The sequence below is a fragment of the Heterodontus francisci genome, chromosome 24 (genome assembly GCF_036365525.1).
Source record: "Heterodontus francisci isolate sHetFra1 chromosome 24, sHetFra1.hap1, whole genome shotgun sequence".
Classification (NCBI taxonomy): domain Eukaryota; kingdom Metazoa; phylum Chordata; class Chondrichthyes; order Heterodontiformes; family Heterodontidae; genus Heterodontus; species Heterodontus francisci.
The window spans coordinates 71,061,932-71,082,241 of record NC_090394.1 but is presented as its reverse complement, the minus strand read 5'-3'; the positions used below and the strand labels follow the sequence as shown (position 1 = coordinate 71,082,241).

General features: G+C 44.0%; 1 protein-coding gene across 1 annotated transcript in view; it reads left to right on the top strand.

Moving 5' to 3' along the window:
• LOC137383623 (uncharacterized) overlaps window positions 1–20,310 on the top strand; it is a 78,828-nt gene that overhangs the window by 9,600 nt on the left and 48,918 nt on the right. The window contains 7 exon segments of the mRNA XM_068056777.1: window positions 1,842–2,004; window positions 10,505–10,654; window positions 11,154–11,314; window positions 16,738–16,911; window positions 17,517–17,658; window positions 18,399–18,586; window positions 19,418–19,559. Coding sequence (XP_067912878.1) covers window positions 1,842–2,004; window positions 10,505–10,654; window positions 11,154–11,314; window positions 16,738–16,911; window positions 17,517–17,658; window positions 18,399–18,586; window positions 19,418–19,559 — 1,120 coding nt within the window.

The window sequence follows — 20,310 nt, the reverse complement described above, 5'->3', positions numbered from 1 at the left end:
CTGGCCCTGTGATGCAGAGCACCATCTCCTCCGTTGGGCTCAGTGGATGAAGGCAGCTCTGTCCCCCGCCATTACTCAGCTGCTCCCTCCTGTGCGACCTTGTCCTGCAAGAGAGAGGGCATAATGCCGGTGATAGTGTTGCACTATGTTTGGGTGCCATAGCTGAATAGCTGACGGTATGTGGAGGCTGAGAGATGTGGGTTTGAGGCTGGCATCATTGTAAGGTGTGTGAAGGTGAGGTGGAGTATATGTGATGTTCGGGGTGAGTGATGGGGGTGTGGTGCATTGAGCAGTGTGAGAGGTTGGTGGTGTGGTGGGTAGGTGATGTCATGTGAAGATGCATTCAGTAACCTTGACCACCAGTGTGAGGTCATGAAACTTCTTCCAGCACAGCTGCCAGTCCTCGGGGCCAGGTTCTGGACATTGACCTCCCTTGCCACCTGCTCCCATGCCTATGGAGGGTTTGCCCACACCCTCACTTTCCCGCCACCGCCACCACACTCATCCCCCGCGCCCACCCCGTGGAAACATGGCCTCTCTCCTTCCGTCTACTAATATGACTACTGCCTCCAGTGCTGCATCAGTAAACCTGGGAGTCCTCACTCTGCCCTGGTGTCCCTTTTCTCTTGGTCAGACGTGCAGCAATAGTGTTCAGCAGTAGCCTCTTGTAATTCAGTGCAACTACACATTACCAGGGACAGACTACCTTTAAGAGCTGGACGCTAAATGCAACATGTGCTAGCCTAGCACACTATTCGACTCTGTGTTGAGTGGGCAGCCAATCACCAGCGGGGTTGTGCTGTGTTCCATGCTGGAGTCATTGTAATGAGGCAGGATGGAGTTTCTGCGGTTCCCTGCCTCAACAGGCCCGGGCAGGTTGTGAAGTAGGAGCTGGAGGAAGCCATTTGGATCTTCGAGCCTGCTCTGCCATTCAAAAAGGTCATGGCTGATCTTCTACATCAACTCCACCTTCCCACACTATCCTCATATCCCTTAATTCCATTAGTATCGAAACATCTATCAAGCTCTGTCTTGAATATACTCAATGATTGAGCTCTCTGAGGAAGAGAATTCCACAGATTCACAATCCTTTCAGTGAAGAAAATTCTCCTCATCTCAGTCCAAATTGGCTGACCCTTTATTCTGATACCATGTCCCTTTGTCCTAGTTTCTCCCGCCAGGGGAAACATTTTCTCAGCATCTATCCTGTCAAGCTCCTTTAGAATTTCATATGTTTCAATTGGATCACCTCTTATTCTTCTCAACTCCAGGAAATATTGTCCTAGTCTACTCGATCTCTCCTCATCGGACAATTCCTTCATCCCGTCACCAAAATCAGGAACAAATGAATTTTTCTCCCGAATGGAAAGAAATGCTGGAATAGGTCAACATTTAAATCATTTCTTAAATATACTAACAGTCTTCTCTGTGAAAGAAAGTCAGTCAATTCATGGATCTTTCTGATCTGGAGCCAGAGCTTAGCCCAGTGATTAATCTCAGGAGTTTACAAACAGCTATAGTTACGACCACTTGACCGTTTAGACCATTTGGTCACAGAGAGGACAGTATCAGTGGCCTGAAAGGACAAACAGGTTAATAGCACAACACAATCATAGACCAGACCCTAGAAAACACATGGGCAACACCACAAGAGATCCAGTAGCTGTTATCAAATATTTGGACTGAAATAAATATTGAACTGTTCTGCTGTATTTCGGATATCTGATAGTTTAATTGTATAGATAAACATGTCACGATATATTATTGAAAGAAGCAGCACAAGACGTGCAGTGTAAAAATTTGAATTAATTGATCATGGAAATGTATTCCTTTTGTTGAAGCTATCTGAGAAGTATGGCACAGTATTCAGCATCAAGCTGGGACCCACAAATGTAGTGGTGCTGACTGGTTATGAGACAGTGAAGGATGCACTTATCAACCATCCAGATGAATTTGGAGAAAGAGCACACGTCCCAATATTTGAGACGGTTGCAAAGGGATATGGTAATTCTCACCTTTAATTCATTATCATAAAATCTGTAATTTGCAATCTGTCTGCATTCTCTCCTGGTTCAGATAATTAATATTTTTCAGAGTTTGGCAAAAATTCATTATTAGAAAGCTTAAAGTTTGAAAGGAACAAAGAACAAAGAACAAAGATAATTACAGCACAGGAACAGGCCCTTCGGCCCTCCAAGCCTGCGCCGATCCAGATCCTCTCTCTAAACATGTCGCCTATTTTCTAAGGTTCTGTATCTCTTTTCTTCCTGCCCATTCATGTATCTGTCTAGATACATCTTAAAAGACTCCATCGTGCCCGCGTCTACCACCTCCGCTGGCAACGCGTTCCAGGTGCCCACCACCCTCTGCGTAAAGAACTTTCCACGCATATCCCCCCTAAACATTTCCCCTTTCACTTTGAACTCGTGTCCTCTAGTAATTGAAACCCCCACTCTGGGAAAAAGCCTCTTGCTGTCCACCCTGTCTATACCTCTCATGATTTTGTACACCTCAATCAGGTCCCCCCTCAACCTCCGTCTTTCTAATGAAAATAATCCTAATCTACTCAACCTCTCTTCATAGCTAGCGCCCTCCATACCAGGCAACATCCTGGTGAACCTCCTCTGCACCCTCTCCAAAGCATCCACATCCTTTTGATAATGTGGCGACCAGAACTGTACGCAGTATTCCAAATGTGGCCGAACCAAAGTCCTATACAACTGTAACATGACCTGCCAACTCTTGTACTCAATGCCCCGTCCGATGAAGGAAAGCATGCCGTATGCCTTCTTGACCACTCTATTTACCTGCGTTGCCACCTTCAGGGAACAGTGGACCCGAACACCCAAATCTCTCTGGACATCAATTTTCCCCAGGACTTTTCCATTTACTGTATAGTTCACTCTTGAATTGGATCTTCCAAAATGCATCACCTCGCATTTGCCCTGATTGAACTCCATCTGCCATTTCTCTGCCCAACTCTCTAATCTATCTATATTCTGCTGTATTCTCTGACAGTCCCCTTCACTATCTGCTACTCCACCAATCTTAGTGTCGTCTGCAAACTTGCTAATCAGTCCACCTATACTTTCCTCCAAATCATTAATGTATATCACAAACAACAGTGGTCCCAGCACGGATCCCTGTGGAACACCACTGGTCACACGTCTCCATTTTGAGAAACTCCCCTCTACTGCTACTCTCTGTCTCCTGTTGCCCAGCCAGTTCTTTATCCATCTAGCTAGTACACCTTGGACCCCAAGCGCCTTCACTTTCTCCATCAGCCTGCCATGGGGAACCTTATCAAACGCCTTACTGAAGTCCATGTATATGACATCGACAGCCCTTCCCTCATCAATCAACTTTGTCACTTCCTCAAAGAATTCTATTAAGTTGGTAAGACATGACCTTCCCTGCACAAAACCATGTTGCCTATCACTGATGAGCCCATTTTCTTCCAAATGGGAATAGATTCTATCCCTCAGTATCTTCTCCAGCAGCTTCCCTACCACTGACGTCAGGCTCACCGGTCTATAATTACCTGGATTATCCCTGCTACCCTTCTTAAACAAGGGGACAACATTAGCAATTCTCCAGTCCTCCGGGACCTCACCCGTGTTTAAGGATGCTGCAAAGATATCTGTTAAGGCCCCAGCTATTTCCTCTCTCGCTTCCCTCAGTAACCTGGGATAGATCCCATCCGGACCTGGGGACTTGTCCACCTTAATGCCCTTTAGAATACCCAACACTTCCTCCCTCCTTATGCCGACTTGACCTAGAGTAATCAAACATCTGTCCCTAACCTCAACATCCGTCATGTCCCTCTCCTCGGTGAATACCGATGCAAAGTACTCGTTTAGAATCTCACCCATTTTCTCTGAGTCCAAGCATAACATTCCTCCTTTGTCCTTTAGTGGGCCAATCCTTTCTCTAGTTACCCTCTTTCTCCTTATATATGAATAAAAGGCTTTGGGATTTTCCTTAACCCTGTTTGCTAAAGATATTTCATGACCCCTTTTAGCCCTCTTAATTCCTCGTTTCAGATTGGTCCTACATTCCCGATATTCTTTCAAAGCTTCGTCTTTCATCAGCCTCCGAGACCTTATGTATGCTTCCTTTTTCCTCTTAGCTAGTCTCACAATTTCACCTGTCATCCATGGTTTCCTAATCTTGCCATTTCTATCCCTCATTTTCACAGGAACATGTCTCTCCTGAACGCTAATCAACCTCTCTTTAAAAGCCTCCCACATATCACATGTGGATTTACCTTCAAACAGCTGCTCCCAATCTACATTTCCCAGCTCCTGCCGAATTTTGGTATAGTTGGCCTTCCCCCAATTTAGCACTCTTCCTTTAGGACCACTCTCATCTTTGTCCATGAGTATTTTAAAGCTTACGGAATTGTGATCACTATTCCCAAAGTAGTCCCCTACTGAAACTTCAACAACCTGGCCGGGCTCATTCCCCAACACCAGGTCCAGTATGGCCCCTTCCCGAGTTGGACTATTTACATACTGCTCTAGAAAACCTTCCTGGATGCTCCTTACAAATTCTGCTCCATCTGGACCTCTAACACTAAGCGAATCCCAGTCAATGTTGGGAAAATTAAAATCTCCTATCACCACCACCCTGTTGCTCCTACATCTTTCCATAGTCTGTTTACATATTTGTACCTCTGTCTCACGCTCGCTGTTGGGAGGCCTGTAGTACAGCCCCAACATTGTTACCGCACCCTTCCTATTTCTGAGTTCTGTCCATATTGCCTCACTGCTAGAGTCCTCCATAGTGCCCTCCTTCAGCACAGCTGTGATATCCTCTTTGACCAGTAATGCAACTCCTCCACCCCTTTTACCTCCCTCTCTATCCCGCCTGAAGCATCGATATCCTGGGATATTTAGTTGCCAATCATGCCCTTCCCTCAACCAAGTCTCAGTAATAGCAATAACATCATACTCCCAGGTACTAATCCAAGCCCTAAATTCATCTGCCTTGCCTACTACACTTCTTGCATTAAAACAAATGCACCTCAGACCACCAGTCCCTTTATATTCATCATCTGCTCCCTGCCTGTTCTTCCCCTTAGTCACACTGACTTCATTATCTAGTTCCTTACAGGCTTTTGTTACTACCTCCTTACTGTCAACTGACCTCAATTGGTTCCCATCCCCCTGCCACATTAGTTTAAACCCTCCCCAACAGCGTTAGCAAAAGCACCTCCAAGGACATTGGTTCCAGTCCGGCCCAGGTGTAGACCGTCCAATTTGTAATAGTCCCACCTCCCCCAGAACCGGTCCCAATGTCCCAAAAATCTGAACCCCTCCTTCCTGCACCATATCTCAAGCCACGCATTCATCCTGACTATTCTTTCATTTTTACTCTGACTATCACGTGGCACTGGTAGTAATCCTGAGATTACTACCTCTGAGGTCCTACTTTTTAACTTGGCTCCTAACTCCCTAAACTCTGCTTGTAGGACCTCATCCCGTTTTTTACCTATATCATTAGTGTCTATGTGCACAATGACAACTGGCTGTTCACCCTCCCCCTTTAGAATGTTCTGCAGCCGATCTGAGACATCCCTGACCCGTGCACCTGGGAGGCAACATACCATTCGGGAGCCTCGTTTTCGACCACAGAACCGCCTATCTACTCCCCTTACAATCGAATCCCCTACGACTATAGCCCTTCCACTCTTTTTCCAGCCCTTCTGAACAGCAGAGCCAGCCACGGTGCCATGGACCTGGCTACTGCTGCCTTCCCCTGGTGAGCCATCTCCCTCAACAGTATCCAAAACGGTATACTTGTTTTGGAGGGAGATGACCGCAGGGGACTCCTGCGCTGCCTTCCTGCTCTTTCTCTGCCTTTTGGTCACCCATTCCCTTTCTCCCTCAGCAATCCTAATCTGCGGTGTGACCAATTCACTAAACGTGCTATCCACGACCTCCTCAGCATCGCGCATGCTCCAAAGTGAGTCCATCCGCAGCTCGAGAGCCGTCATGCGGTCTAACAAGAGCTGCAGTTGGACACACTTCCTGCACGTGAAGGAGTCAGGGACATCAGCCGTGTCCCTGAGCTCCCACATTGAGCAAGAGGAGCATGACACGGGTCTGAGATCTCCTGCCATTTTTAATCTTAAGCTTAACTTAGTTAAATGAAAAAGGAACGAAAAGTTTTTACCAATCACAATAAAACCAGAGAAATCGAAAAAGCCTTACCTTATAAACACCCCACCGAGTCCTTTTTTTTTGGTTAGAGGAGGAGGGCGGGTGGGAGACACGACAAGTGTGGTGTCTCGGGTTCAGAAACCGCCCAAATATATAGTGTTTTACTTACCCAGCAGCCCCCTGGCCTCCGCCGAAAAACAAAAGGAAATTAAATTTACTTTCAAACTGACCTTCCCAGCTGCTCACTCGATCACTCTCTGCTCCCGAAAAAGCTGCTGCAATGAAAGGAAAGTTATTTTAAACCGCCCAAATATATAGTGTTTTACTTACCCAGCAGCCCCCTGGCCTCCGCCGAAAAACAAAAGGAAATTAAATTTACTTTCAAACTGACCTTCCCAGCTGCTCACTCGATCACTCTCTGCTCCCGAAAAAGCTGCTGCAATGAAAGGAAAGTTATTTTAAACCGCCCAAATATATAGTGTTTTACTTACCCAGCAGCCCCCTGGCCTCCGCCGAAAAACAAAAGGAAATTAAATTTACTTTCAAAACTGACCTTCCCAGCTGCTCACTCGATCACTCTCTGCTCCCGAAAAAGCTGCTGCAATGAAAGGAAAGTTATTTTAAACCACCCAAATATATAGTGTTTTACTTACCCAGCAGCCCCCTGGCCTCCGCTGAAAAACAAAAGGAAATTAAATTTACTTTCAAACTGACCTTCCCAGCTGCTCACTCGATCACTCTCTGCTCCCGAAAAAGCTGCTGCAATGAAAGGAAAGTTATTTTAAACCGCCCAAATATATAGTGTTTTACTTACCCAGCAGCCCCCTGGCCTCCGCCGAAAAACAAAAGGAAATTAAATTTACTTTCAAAACTGACCTTCCCAGCTGCTCACTCGATCACTCTCTGCTCCCGAAAAAGCTGCTGCAATGAAAGGAAAGTTATTTTAAACCGCCCAAATATATAGTGTTTTACTTACCCAGCAGCCCCCTGGCCTCCGCCGAAAAACAAAAGGAAATAAAATTTACTTTCAAACTGACCTTCCCAGCTGCTCACTCGATCACTCTCTGCTCCCGAAAAAGCTGCTGCAATGAAAGGAAAGTTATTTTAAACCGCCCAAATATATAGTGTTTTACTTACCCAGCAGCCCCCTGGCCTCCGCCGAAAAACAAAAGGAAATTAAATTTACTTTCAAACTGACCTTCCCAGCTGCTCACTCGATCACTCTCTGCTCCCGAAAAAGCTGCTGCAATGAAAGGAAAGTTATTTTAAACCGCCCAAATATATAATGTTTTACTTACCCAGCAGCCCCCTGGCCTCCGCCGAAAAACAAAAGGAAATTAAATTTACTTTCAAACTGACCTTCCCAGCTGCTCACTCGATCACTCTCTGCTCCCGAAAAAGCTGCTGCAATGAAAGGAAAGTTATTTTAAACCGCCCAAATATATAGTGTTTTACTTACCCAGCAGCCCCCTGGCGTCCGCCAAAAAACAAAAGGAAATTAAATTTACTTTCAAACTGACCTTCCCAGCTGCTCACTCGATCACTCTCTGCTCCCGAAAAAGCTGCTGCAATGAAAGGAAAGTTATTTTAAACCGCCCAAATATATAGTGTTTTACTTACCCAGCAGCCCCCTGGCCTCTGCCGAAAAACAAAAGGAAATTAAATTTACTTTCAAACTGACCTTCCCAGCTGCTCACTCGATCACTCTCTGCTCCCGAAAAAGCTGCTGCAGTGAAAGGAAAGTTATTTTAAACCGCCCAAATATATAGTGTTTTACTTACCCAGTAGCCCCCTGGCCTCCGCCGAAAAACAAAAGGAAATTAAATTTACTTTCAAACTGACCTTCCCAGCTGCTCACTCGATCACTCTCTGCTCCCGAAAAAGCTGCTGCAATGAAAGGAAAGTTATTTTAAACCGCCCAAATATATAGTGTTTTACTTACCCAGCAGCCCCCTGGCCTCTGCCGAAAAACAAAAGGAAATTAAATTTACTTTCAAACTGACCTTCCCAGCTGCTCACTCGATCACTCTCTGCTCCCGAAAAAGCTGCTGCAATAAAAGGAAAGTTATTTTAAACCGCCCAAATATATAATGTTTTACTTACCCAGCAGCCCCCTGGCCTCCGCCGAAAAACAAAAGGAAATTAAATTTACTTTCAAACTGACCTTCCCAGCTGCTCACTCGATCACTCTCTGCTCCCGAAAAAGCTGCTGCAATGAAAGGAAAGTTATTTTAAACCGCCCAAATATATAGTGTTTTACTTACCCAGCAGCCCCCTGGCCTCCGCCGAAAAACAAAAGGAAATTAAATTTATTTTCAAACTGACCTTCCCAGCTGCTCACTCGATCACTCTCTGCTCCCGAAAAAGCTGCTGCAATGAAAGGAAAGTTATTTTAAACCGCCCAAATATATAGTGTTTTACTTACCCAGCAGCCCCCTGGCCTCCGCCGAAAAACAAAAGGAAATTAAATTTACTTTCAAACTGACCTTCCCAGCTGCTCACTCGATCACTCTCTGCTCCCGAAAAAGCTGCTGCAATGAAAGGAAAGTTATTTTAAACCGCCCAAATATATAGTGTTTTACTTACCCAGCAGCCCCCTGGCCTCCGCCGAAAAACAAAAGGAAATTAAATTTACTTTCAAACTGACCTTCCCAGCTGCTCACTCGATCACTCTCTGCTCCCGAAAAAGCTGCTGCAATGAAAGGACTTTGGAGGATGAAAATAACCCTTTGAATAAGATCGGTAACTCATTCTCTGTAACTTCTACAAAACATGGTTGTATTTAATCACACAATATCTGAAAACGATAGCCTATAAACTACAATTGGTGATGTTTGTGTAGGAATGTTTAACAGATTCACATGGCATCCTATTTTCCACATTTTTAACAGTGATGTTAATATCTTAATGTCTTTATTAATACATAAAGAAATTGAAGGAGATGCTGTTAGGATTCGGGACATAAGAACAGGGGTAGGCCATCTGCCCTCAAACCAGTTCTAACATTCAAACTCCAGATCTCCACCTTTGCCCCAAATCCCTTAATACTTTGATTAACAGAAACCTTGTCTTTTAATGTTTCCCCTCTTCTGCCCTATCACAAACCTTCTCTTTTTGTTACTTTTTCACCCTCCCCCATTTGACCTACTGAAAACCAATTACATTTTAAATTTTCCCAGTTCTGATGATGGGTTAGTGACCTGAACTGTTAACTTTACTTCCCTCTACATAGATGCTGCATTTCCAGCATTTTCTGTTTTTATTTCAGATTTCCAGCATCCGCAGTATTTTGCTTATCTATTCACCTATCTGTTATTCATTCTATCTGTTAAATTCAAATATCTTATTTTATATTTGTAGTTTTTATGATTTCCACAAACCTTTTCAAATGTTTTGTGCTCATAATGGTGTTTGGAAATGGAACACGTTCCTACTTTGACCATCACGTCAAGCAATTCCACATGGGTGTCGCATGGCTTGATGTGGTGTAAAGACTCCTCTACATTGCCCCCTAAAAGGGTGTTAGCTGTTGCTCAATGAGTAGCACTCTTGTTTTTGAGTGATAAGGTGGTGGGTTCAAGTCCCACTTAACCAGAATAACCCAGGGTGGTGCAGTGGTTAGCTCCGCAGCCTCACAGTTCCAGCGAGCCAGGTTCAGTTCTGGGTACTGCCTGTGCGGCGTTTGCAAGTTCTCCCTGTGACCGCGTGGGTTTCCGCCAGCTGCTCTTGTTTCCTCCCACAGCCAAAGACTTGCAGATTGATAGGTAAATTGGCTATTGTAAATTGCCCCTAGTGTAAGTAGGTGGCAGGAGAATTCAGGGAAGGTGGGGATGTGGGAGGGAATATGGAATTAATGCAGGATCAGCATAAATGGGTGGTTGATGGTCAGTACAGACTCAGTGGGCCAAAGGGCCTGTTTCAGTGCTGTATGTCTCTATGACTATGACTAGGTTCATGCTCCCTGTGCAGTGCACATGAGATGTTAAACTGAGGCCCCATCTGTGCTCTCAGGTGAAAGTGAAAGGTCTCATGGCACTATTTCAAAAAACCTGACCTGTGCACTATTACATTGCTGTCTCGGTGAGTTCACTGTTGGAAAATAGGCTGCCATGTTTCCTACTTTACAACAGTGACTACACCTGAAGAAAACCTCATTGACTAAAGCATTTGTGACATCATGAGGTTGTGAAAGGTGCTATTGAAATGCAAGTTTTTCTTGGTCCACTGTTTTGCATTTCCCACACCAGCTATTGCATGGATTCTGGGAGGGATGTTGCCACTTAATGCCGAGTCTCACAAGAATCACAGTGATTGTTTCTTTCTGATGGATTTAATTGTAGGCATTATTTTTGGTCATGGGGAATCATGGAAGCAAATGCGAAGGTTCACCTTAACCACTCTACGCAATTTTGGAATGGGCAAAAAAACCATTGAAGACAAAATAATTGAAGAAACTGATTTTCTGATAAAAGTATTTGACTCATATAAAGGTGAGTTTGTGTAAAGTAAACTAACAGAATTATCAATGTTTCTTCCGTCTCAGTGCTTCTTGTTTATAAATGTAGACGTGAATTAAAGAATTCTGCAAATCTGTATCATGGAAAGAGGCCATTGAGTCCATTGTGTCTGTGCTAGCTCTTTACCAGAACAATCTGAAACTAATCCCACTTACTGCTCTGTGTACGTAGCCCTGCATCTTCGTTTGCTGCGGATTGAATGAGTTTGTCCACAACTGATGTGACCAAATGGTTTCTAGTTTCTAGTTTATCTATCTCACAATTCATGAACATTGACTGTTCTGCAATTCCCCAGCACAATTTGTATATCTAAGGAGGACTGAAAAATGGTAGTCAGAGTCTCTGCTATCTCCTCTCTGCCTTCCTTTAACAGCCTAGGGGACAAGCTCGGTCTCTTACTCATCTGATGAGCAATATAATTTTGATTTCCAATAAAGTCTCAGACTTAACTGTGTGTGATTTTTTTTTGCAGGCCAACCATTTAATCCAACCATCAAACTGAACTCTGCTGTGGCCAATATAATTTGCTCTATAGTTTTTGGTGATAGATTTGATTACGAGAATGAATGGTTTGTCAACTTAGTAAAGAGAGTGAATGAAAACGTTCAACTTGCTGGTTCCCCTATGACCCAGGTAAACCTCTTCTTTCATTAGTAACACAAATACATTCCAGAAAAGAACATTTGTAACTAGCAGTAGCTGGTAGGGGTCTGTGAATGGAGTCTCCAAGGCCTGTGGTGCAAAAAATTAGTAAAGTTGATTTTTTAAATGACTGGTTAACCTGGGGAAGAACATTAATCATGATTGTGAATTACACCCTGTTTAATTATCTAACTAAATGTGGAAGGACAAAAGCTCGGTATATTCCAGACAAAAACACCCTTAAAACCATGTGCTGCAGAAGTGTACCATAATAGTTCCCCAGAAGGAGGTTATTCTGTCAATTGTGCTTGAGCTGGTTCTGTGCTAGAACAGTCCAAAACATTTCCCACTGCCCTTCCCTCTCCTCATATCCCTTCGTTATCTACTGGTTCAAATGTTTCACTACTTTTCCCCTAAAAGATCTACTGATCTCAGCCACTCCCCATCGCAAAGAATTTCATGCTTCAACTAACCTCTGTGTAAAGACATAAACTCTCCCCTCATTCTCCGAGTGACTGTTTAAAATTGATGATCCCTCATCATTGACTTCCCAGCCTGCGGAAAGAGACTTTCCCGCAACTTCCTTTTGAATCCTTCAGCTAGTTTATTTCTCCTCTCATAGCACTGAGTAATGTCATTCAAGGTGTTCCCCAGGCCTGTGACTTTAGTGCATTATTCCTCCTCATCCTCCTGGGCTTCTCTGCAGCCTTTGAAAGAGTTGATCACACCATCCTCCTCCAATGTCTCTCCTCTGCACTTCTTCACACAAAGGACAGTGGAAATCTCAAACTCTCTCCCCAAAAACTGTTGAGGCTGGAAGTCAGTTGAAAATTTCAAAACTGAGATTGATAGGTCTTTTTTTAGGCAAGGCTATTAAGGGTTAAGGCAGTGGTTCTGAAAGTTTCTTGGTTAAAGGACCTTTTCTCAAATGGATTGGTAATCCCGGGTTCCCCATTGGAATTAACAGGCTATGTAATACCCATAATATGAATGTGCTGCATGTACCGGGGGCTTTAATAATGCTTTTAAGTCAACAGTATTTACTTACAGCTATCAGTGAGATGGGTGTGCCTGCTTCTCACGGCAGAGCCTGTCTAGTCTTGGTATAATTTCTGACCAATGATACTCAGAAATCATTCTCCACTTAGTTACAACCGAGGTTGGAGGAATGCACCGACTGTCCATCATTCCACCGCTCTGCGGGTCACAACATATATTGAAATGTTTTACCCACTTACAGATACGGCCAATTATATACTTTGTTAGATTCAGAATAAAAATCCGCCAACCAGATTTCTTTAATATACAACAAAATTATTGATTTATTATAAAACAAGACTTATTCAATGAAGATGCAAACCTTATTAACACACAGTTCGAAATATGAAAGTATAAATATCTACCCTTCTAAAATAACCTAACACACCTGCACACACACCCACACGCTCATGCACACACACAAACACCGGTTAAAGAAAAAAATTAAAGAAAAACGAGAAAAACTGGCTCTGCAGTAATCAAGACTGGAATTTTACGGCCCCCAACGAGCGGGCTGGATGAGGGGGGGTAGGGGGTGTGGGCGGGGGAATGCAAAATTTGTTGGGAGGCAGGGGGTCATTCCCAGCCCCCTCCCACCCCTGCTGCAATTTTATGCAGGGCGACAGTGGCAAGAAATAGCCCGCCTGCCCAAGGCCAATCAAGGCCCTTAAGTGGTTAATAAACTAGCACATCAGGGCCTCCTCCAGCCACTGTAGGTGTTTTACCCTCGGCATCTAGGCGGCAAAAGCCCCAAGAAACCTGCCTGGCAAAACCAGGGAGCTTTCTTGTGGGCTGGAGGGACACTCCTGATCAGGCCGCCCTCAAAGTTCCAACCAACTCCAATGCACATCACTCCCCCACCCTCATCCCCCAATCGACCTTCCCCCCTCCCACCCCATTGCCTCACCGAGGCCCAGCTGATTGTCCCCGGCAAGCCCCAAAAACTTATCTGAATTCCGGGGCCATCCCTCCTCTTGTCTCCGATGGCTGGGTGTAGTCCCAGTTTGGCCAGTGCTCCCAGTGAGGCTGCTGGGACTAAGAGTTGCCTGCCCGCTGATTGGCCAGCAACTCCATTAGGCGGGACTTCCTGCCTCAAGGAGGTAGAAGTCCCATTCAAGACCCATTAAGGGTCTGGGGAGCAAAAACTCCCCAGACCCGGTGGAGGCGGGCTCGTTGCCAACTTTTTGGCCAGTTGGCAGGACCTCCCACCCAACATAAAATTCCAGCCCAACTTTTAAAAAAATACTTTGGCCAAGATATCGTTAATTCTTGAGAAAAAGGATAAGATATTGAATGTTCCAGAAGGCCTTTGGTCTGGCGTCTGGGTACACTTAGATGGCTGTCGCAAGACGGTGTGCAGATTGCAAGCTGAGTGTGGAGATTCGAGTTTGGTGATTGGCGAGTTCGGTGAAGGGGGGAGGAGGTGCTCCATTTTTCTACTTTTTTTTCTACTTATTTAACCCTCCAGTATTTGGTTCTTGCTTCAGTGCAGTGGAAGGAGCCGTTTGGTGAGTACCTGGTAAGTTATTCTACTTACAATAAATAGTCTGTAAAGTTAAGGGAGGGCAGGGCAGTTCTGCTGAGTGGAATGTACAGCCTGTAGCATGTGGGAAGTCATGGACACACCATGTTGCAGGACTATGCAGGAGTTGCAGGACTATGAGGTTCAAAGCTGTGGAGGAAAGATCACCAGAAGAGATGAGGTCAGTGACAGTCCTGTGGACAGTAGCTTGATCTTCGGTGGTGGGGTCATGGTCCAGGGGAGGTAGAAAGAAGTATCTGAGAGTTGGCGCTCAGCCTTTGCAAGGTGGAGGTCGGTGCACCAGACAACAATAGCACCACCCTTGTCTGTAGGTTTGATCACAATGTCAGAGTTAGACCTGAGAGAACAGAGTGCAGCAAGTTCAGAGAGAGACAGGTTAGAGTGAGTGCGGGGAGCAGAGAAATTGAGACAGTCAATGTCTCGCTGACAATTTTCAATCAAATGATCAAGAACGGATAAGAGGCCAGAGGGAGGGGTCCAGGTGGAGGGAGAATGCTGGAGGTGGGTGAATGGGTCTGCTGGTCAGATGGAAGAGTCCTGGTCAAAGAAGTGAGCACAGAGCACAGTGTTGGAACCCTTGCATTGCCTGATCTATATTAATGACCAAGACCTTGGTGTACAGGGCACAATTTCAAAGTTGCTGATGATACAAAACTTGGAAGCAATGTGAACTGTGAGGAGGATAGTGTAGAGCTTCAAAAGGACATCGACAAATTGGTGGAATGGGCAGACAGGCGGCAGATGAAGTTCAATGCAGAGAAATGCGAAGTGATTCATTTTGGTAGGAAGAACATGGAGAGACAATATAAAATAAAGGGTACAATTCTAAAGGGGGTGCAGGAGCAGAGGGACATAGGTGCATATGTGCATAAGTTATTGAAGGTGGCAGGACAAGTTGAGACAGTGGTTAATAAAGCACACAGTGTCCTGGGCTTTATTAATAGGAACATAGAGTACAAGAGCAAGGAATTTATGTTGAACTTGTATAAAACACTAGTTCGGCCTCAGCTGGAGTATTGCGTCCAGTTCTGGGCGCCGCACTTTAGGAAAGACGTGAGGGTATTGGAGAGAGTACAATAAAGATTCACAGCAATGGTTCCAGGGATGAGGAATTTCAGTTATGATGATAGATTGGAGAAGAGAAGGCTGAGAGGTGATTTAATAGAGGTTTTCAAAATCATGAGGGGTCTAGATAGAGAGAAACTGTTCCCACTTGTGAGAGGATCGAGAACAAGAGGGGCACAGATTTAAAATATTTGGTAAGAGAAGCAAAAGCGACATGAGAAAAAAGCTTTTTCACGCAGCGAGTGGTTAAGGTGTGGAATGCACTGCCTGAGAACATGGTGCAGGCAGGTTCAATTGAAGCATTCAAAAGGGAAAACCCATGGGATACAGGGGAATGTGGCGGGTTGGATCCAAAATTGGCTCAGTGAGAGGAAACAAAGGGTAGTAGTCGATGGAAGTTTTTGTGAATGGAAAGTGGTTTCCAGTGGCATTACACAGGGCTCGGTGTTGGGTCCCTTGTTGTTTGTGGTATATATTAATGATCTGGACTTAAATGGGGGAGGCATGATTGGGAAATTTTCTGATGACACAAAAATTGATCGTGTAGTTGATAGTGAAGAAGATAGCTGTAGACTCCGGAATGATATCAATGGTTTGGTTGAGTGGGTGGAAAAGTGGCAAATGGAATTCAATCCAGAAAAGTGTGAGGTAATGCATTTGGGGAGGATAAACAGGAGGATATTGAGAGGGGTAGAAGAAGTGAGAGACCTTGGAGTGCATGTCCACAGGTCCCTGAAGGTGGCAGGACAGGTAGATAGATTGGCGAAGAAGGCATATGGAATGCCTTCCTTTATTGGCTGAGGTATAGAATACAAAACAGGGATGCAATGCTGGAACTATATAAACTGCTGGTTAGGCTACAGCTGGAGTATTGCGTACAGTTCTGGTTACTGCATTACGGGAAGGACATAATTGCTCTGCAGAGAGTACAGAGGAGATTTACAAGAATGTTGCCAGGGCTTGAAAGTTGCAGCTATGAGGACATGTACCTGAAGTGCTGTACCAGGTAAGGCGATGGACCAAGTGCTGGAAAATGGGGTTAGATTGAGCAGCTAGTTTTTTCAGCCGGCACAGACATGATGGGCTGAGTGGCCTCCCTCTGTGCCGTAACTTTTCTATGGTTCTATGGGATCTGCAGTTTGTCTTCATTGTGGCCATAACACAAAATGATTTTTCAGAAATGTACATTGTTTGGAAAAACAGCAACACTTTCATAAAAGAACGACATGTTAACATTTTGGGGTAGAGCCCTTCAATAGGATGATCACCAGGGGACGCACAGTTTGGACATTTTGATGCCACACTGGATTTGTACCAGGTGATTGACCAAGATCACATTGAATCACATGGTTTACATTTCAAGAAAGATATCACAGAATTGTACGTCACAGAATGAGGCCATTTGGTCCATCAAACCTCTGCTGGCTCTTTGAAAGAGCAATCCAAATTAGTCCCACTCCCCTGCCCTTGCCCCACAGCCCTGCAAATTGACCTTTTCAAGCACATATCCAATTCCCTTTTAAGAGTTACTATTGAATCTGCATCTTCCGCCCTTTCAGTCAGTGGATGACAACAATGACAGTAAAAAACCTAGAATCTGTAAGAATTAGCCACAACATTTAAAAATGCACCATATGCACAAAAGCTTTGTAATATTTCAAAGATTAATTTATTGCATTTTTCTCATAGCGAAATACTTAGATATGAGCAGGTAATTGGTTTGTTTTGATATTAATATAAATAGCATTACTTTATGTTTATTCTGCAGTTGTACAATGCATTTCCGTTCCTGGGATTCCTTCCTGGATCACACAAGAAAATGATCTCCAATGCAAAACTGAATCGTGCCTACCTCAATAACTACTTCAAGGAAAATCGCCGTAAACTGGATGAGAATGACCTGAGGAGTTTTATTGATGTATTTATGTTCAGACAACAGCAGGTAGAAACTACACTTCCCTTTTAAGATGTACTGTAGATTCTATATAGGGAGTAATGCCTGACGTTGCTGGCAAGGTGTCTTTGTGCATTCAGCACAATCACCCCATGCGGCGTCTGGCAATATAAGTAGAATGCGCCCGTTAAGCCATCCTCCTCCGTGTGGCCAGTACTTGTTCATTATAACAGTGACTACACTTCAAAAATCACTTTGGGACGTCCTAAGATCATGAAAGGCTCAATGGAAATGCAAGATATTTCCTTTTTTCTTTCTTTTAGTGATGTTGATTGAGGGATAAATATTGGCCGAGCATTGGGAAGAATTCCCTACTCTTCATAATAGTGACGTGGGATCTTTTACATCCACCTGAGAGGCCAGATGGGAAATTGGTTTAATATCTCATCTGACAGGCAGCACTTCTGGCAGTGCAGCACTCATGCAGTACTGGCACTGGAGTAAACTCACTGCAGCCTCTCATTCCTGATCCCCTTTCAGTGTTGCATTCCCAATAATCGATGTATCAATGTTTCAGGTTAATCCTGTGTCACTGATCAGACACTACTGGTTCCAATCAACAACCTGAGTTTTTGTGTTGTTAATTTTTGTAGGAATCGGACAATCCCGATTCATACTTCCATGATAACAACTTAATGTTCACGACGACCAACCTGTTTATTGCTGGGATGGAGACGACTTCAACCACTCTTCGTTGGGCCATGCTTCTGATGATGAAATATCCGGAGATTCAGAGTAAGAAGCAATCTGACTGATTCCGCTTTTAGCTGATCTTGTATCATTTTGCACAACTCATATTGTGTATTGCTGAAAACAAAGACATTTTGTCGAAGCTTTTCATCTTGCACTCATCAGGACAATTTACAAGAATAAGGGAAATCAACAAATTTATACTGTATGAGAGATATGGTATTCTCTTCTAATACAGTATAAGTTTCTCACTTTGCCTTACATTGCGAGTTTTCCTGGTGCATGCAAGATGAAAAGCTTCGACAAAATGTCTCTGTCTTCAGCAATACTCAAGTTCTACCCAACGACTGTGCGGCACAGTGGTGCAGTGACTAGCACTGCAGCCTCACAGCTCCAGCGACCTGGGTTCAGTGCTGGGTGCTGTCTGTGTGGAATTTGTAAATTCTTCCCAGGTTTTCTCCGGGTGCTCCGGTTTCCTCCCACATGCCAAAGACTTGTGGGTAGATAGATAAATTGGCCATTGTTTAAAAAACTATTTGCCATTAGAGTAGGTAGGAGAATTGAGGGAAGGGGGGATGTGAGAGGGCAAAATGGGATTAATGTAGGATTAGTATAAATGGGTGGTTGATGGTCGGCGCAGACTCGTTGGGCCGAAGGGCCTGTTTTGGTGTTGTATCTCTCGATGACAACTCTCTTGTTTCATTACTGCGAGTGAGAGTTTGAGATTGCCCAAATAAAGACACAATCGTACTTCCAAACAATTTAAAAATGTCCTTGGCTTGCAGAAAAAGTTCATGAGGAAATTATCAGTGTTATTGGATCAGAGCGATCTCCCAGAGCTGAAGATCGGAAAAGTTTGCCGTACACCGACGCAGTGATCCACGAAATCCAAAGGTTTGGTGACATTGTGCCGCTGAACATCACACATGAAACAACAGTGGACTTAAACTTCAAAGGATACTTCATTCCAAAGGTACCCTAGGGGATGTATGGCCACAATTGGAGCTGATATTCTGACATTCCATGGAGTTGGGAAGGGAAAGAGCTCTCAAGGTTGCATCTCATTGCATTGTGGTCCATTAGCGTCTGATGACCAGCTCCTATTAACTTATGTGGACCATTTTATACATCATCCAAATAATATGGCTTTGACTAAAAGCCTTGGGGCATTTTTCTATTCAAGTTGTATGTTTTTATTATGTAGGTAATGGAAAAAGAGCAGTGGAGTGGGACTAATTGGACAGCTCTTTCAAAGAGCCAGCACAGAGACGATGGGCTGAAAGACCTCCCTCTGCGCTGCATCATTCTAAATAATTTTTAGGTATAAAGGAAGAGCGAAAACAGGGAAGAGGGAAAAATAGAGAGGATACTGCTCAACAAAAACAACTTGCATTCATCTCGCAAACAGAATGTACTAAGAAGTCCCAAGGAGCTTCACAGGAGTGTTATCAAAGGAAGTTTGATACCGAGCCACAGAAGGAGATATTAGGACAGGTGACCAAAGCTTGGTCAAAAAGGTAGATTTTAAGGAACATCTTAACGGAGGAGAGAGAGATAGAGAGACGGAAAGGTTTAGGAAGAGAATTCCAAAGGTTAGGGCCCAGGCAGCTGAAGACAAGGTTGCTAATGATGGAGTGATTCAAATTCGAGATGCTGAAGAAGCCAGAATTAGAATGGAAATGTTATATTTAAACTACTACTCAGATTATTAATCAGCAACAATGTAAATATATTCAGTAATGCTTTTTGAATATCACAATTCAAAAGTAACATCAGAGGGAAATTATATTTTATATTTTTTTAGGGAACCCCAGTGATTCCATTGTTATCCTCGGTGCTGTTTGATAAAACTCAATGGGAAAAATCAAATGAGTTCAACCCGTCTCACTTTCTGGATGCTGAGGGGAAGTTTGTGAAGAGGAATGCCTTCATACCTTTTTCTATAGGTAATACAACTTATGAATTTTTGGGCTATATATTGGTGGCATTTTCTCCCCCTCACTGGGAAGAATGAAATGAAGGAAATGCAGCATTAAGGGAATTCCATTTCTATTGTCTCTTTTTGGGGGTTGTGATGGGGCGAGGGGCAAAGGCATGGACTCCTGTCAAAACAGAGTCCGATCCAATATCTGCAGACAGAATTTTCAACCACGGGAGTGAGTAGCAATGAGGAGTGGGAATCTGGGCTAATATGTCTTTTTTCTAAGACTACCAGACTCTACTTACCTTGCCAAAGGTGAGACTAGCTAACAAAACACAGAATGCATGGGAATTAAAGAACTTTCATTTATTAAAAATGCACCTTTGACATCGTCAGGGCATCATAATGTGAATGAGGCCAATATTTCTGAAGTGTGGTCATTAAAATGTAGAGAAACACTGCAGGCATTTCGTAACAGAAGGTAAATGGAGTCTCAATTTAATGCCACATCACCACACCCCTTCTGTTTGGGATAGAAATGCAATATTGTACTAATGGATCTCCTAACTTGCTGCATTCATGTGACCTCTACCATGCAATATCATGACCTTCACAGACCTGTGTGAAGTAGCTCAACATGACAATCCAAAAATGAAGCCTCGAAAGTAAGGTTGAGGACAAATTACTCTGAGAGCCCAATGCAATGACAAGAACGAAGATCTGGAGTTCCAGATTATACACGCCAAGCAAAGGCTGGAGCATGAACAAAGCTTGGA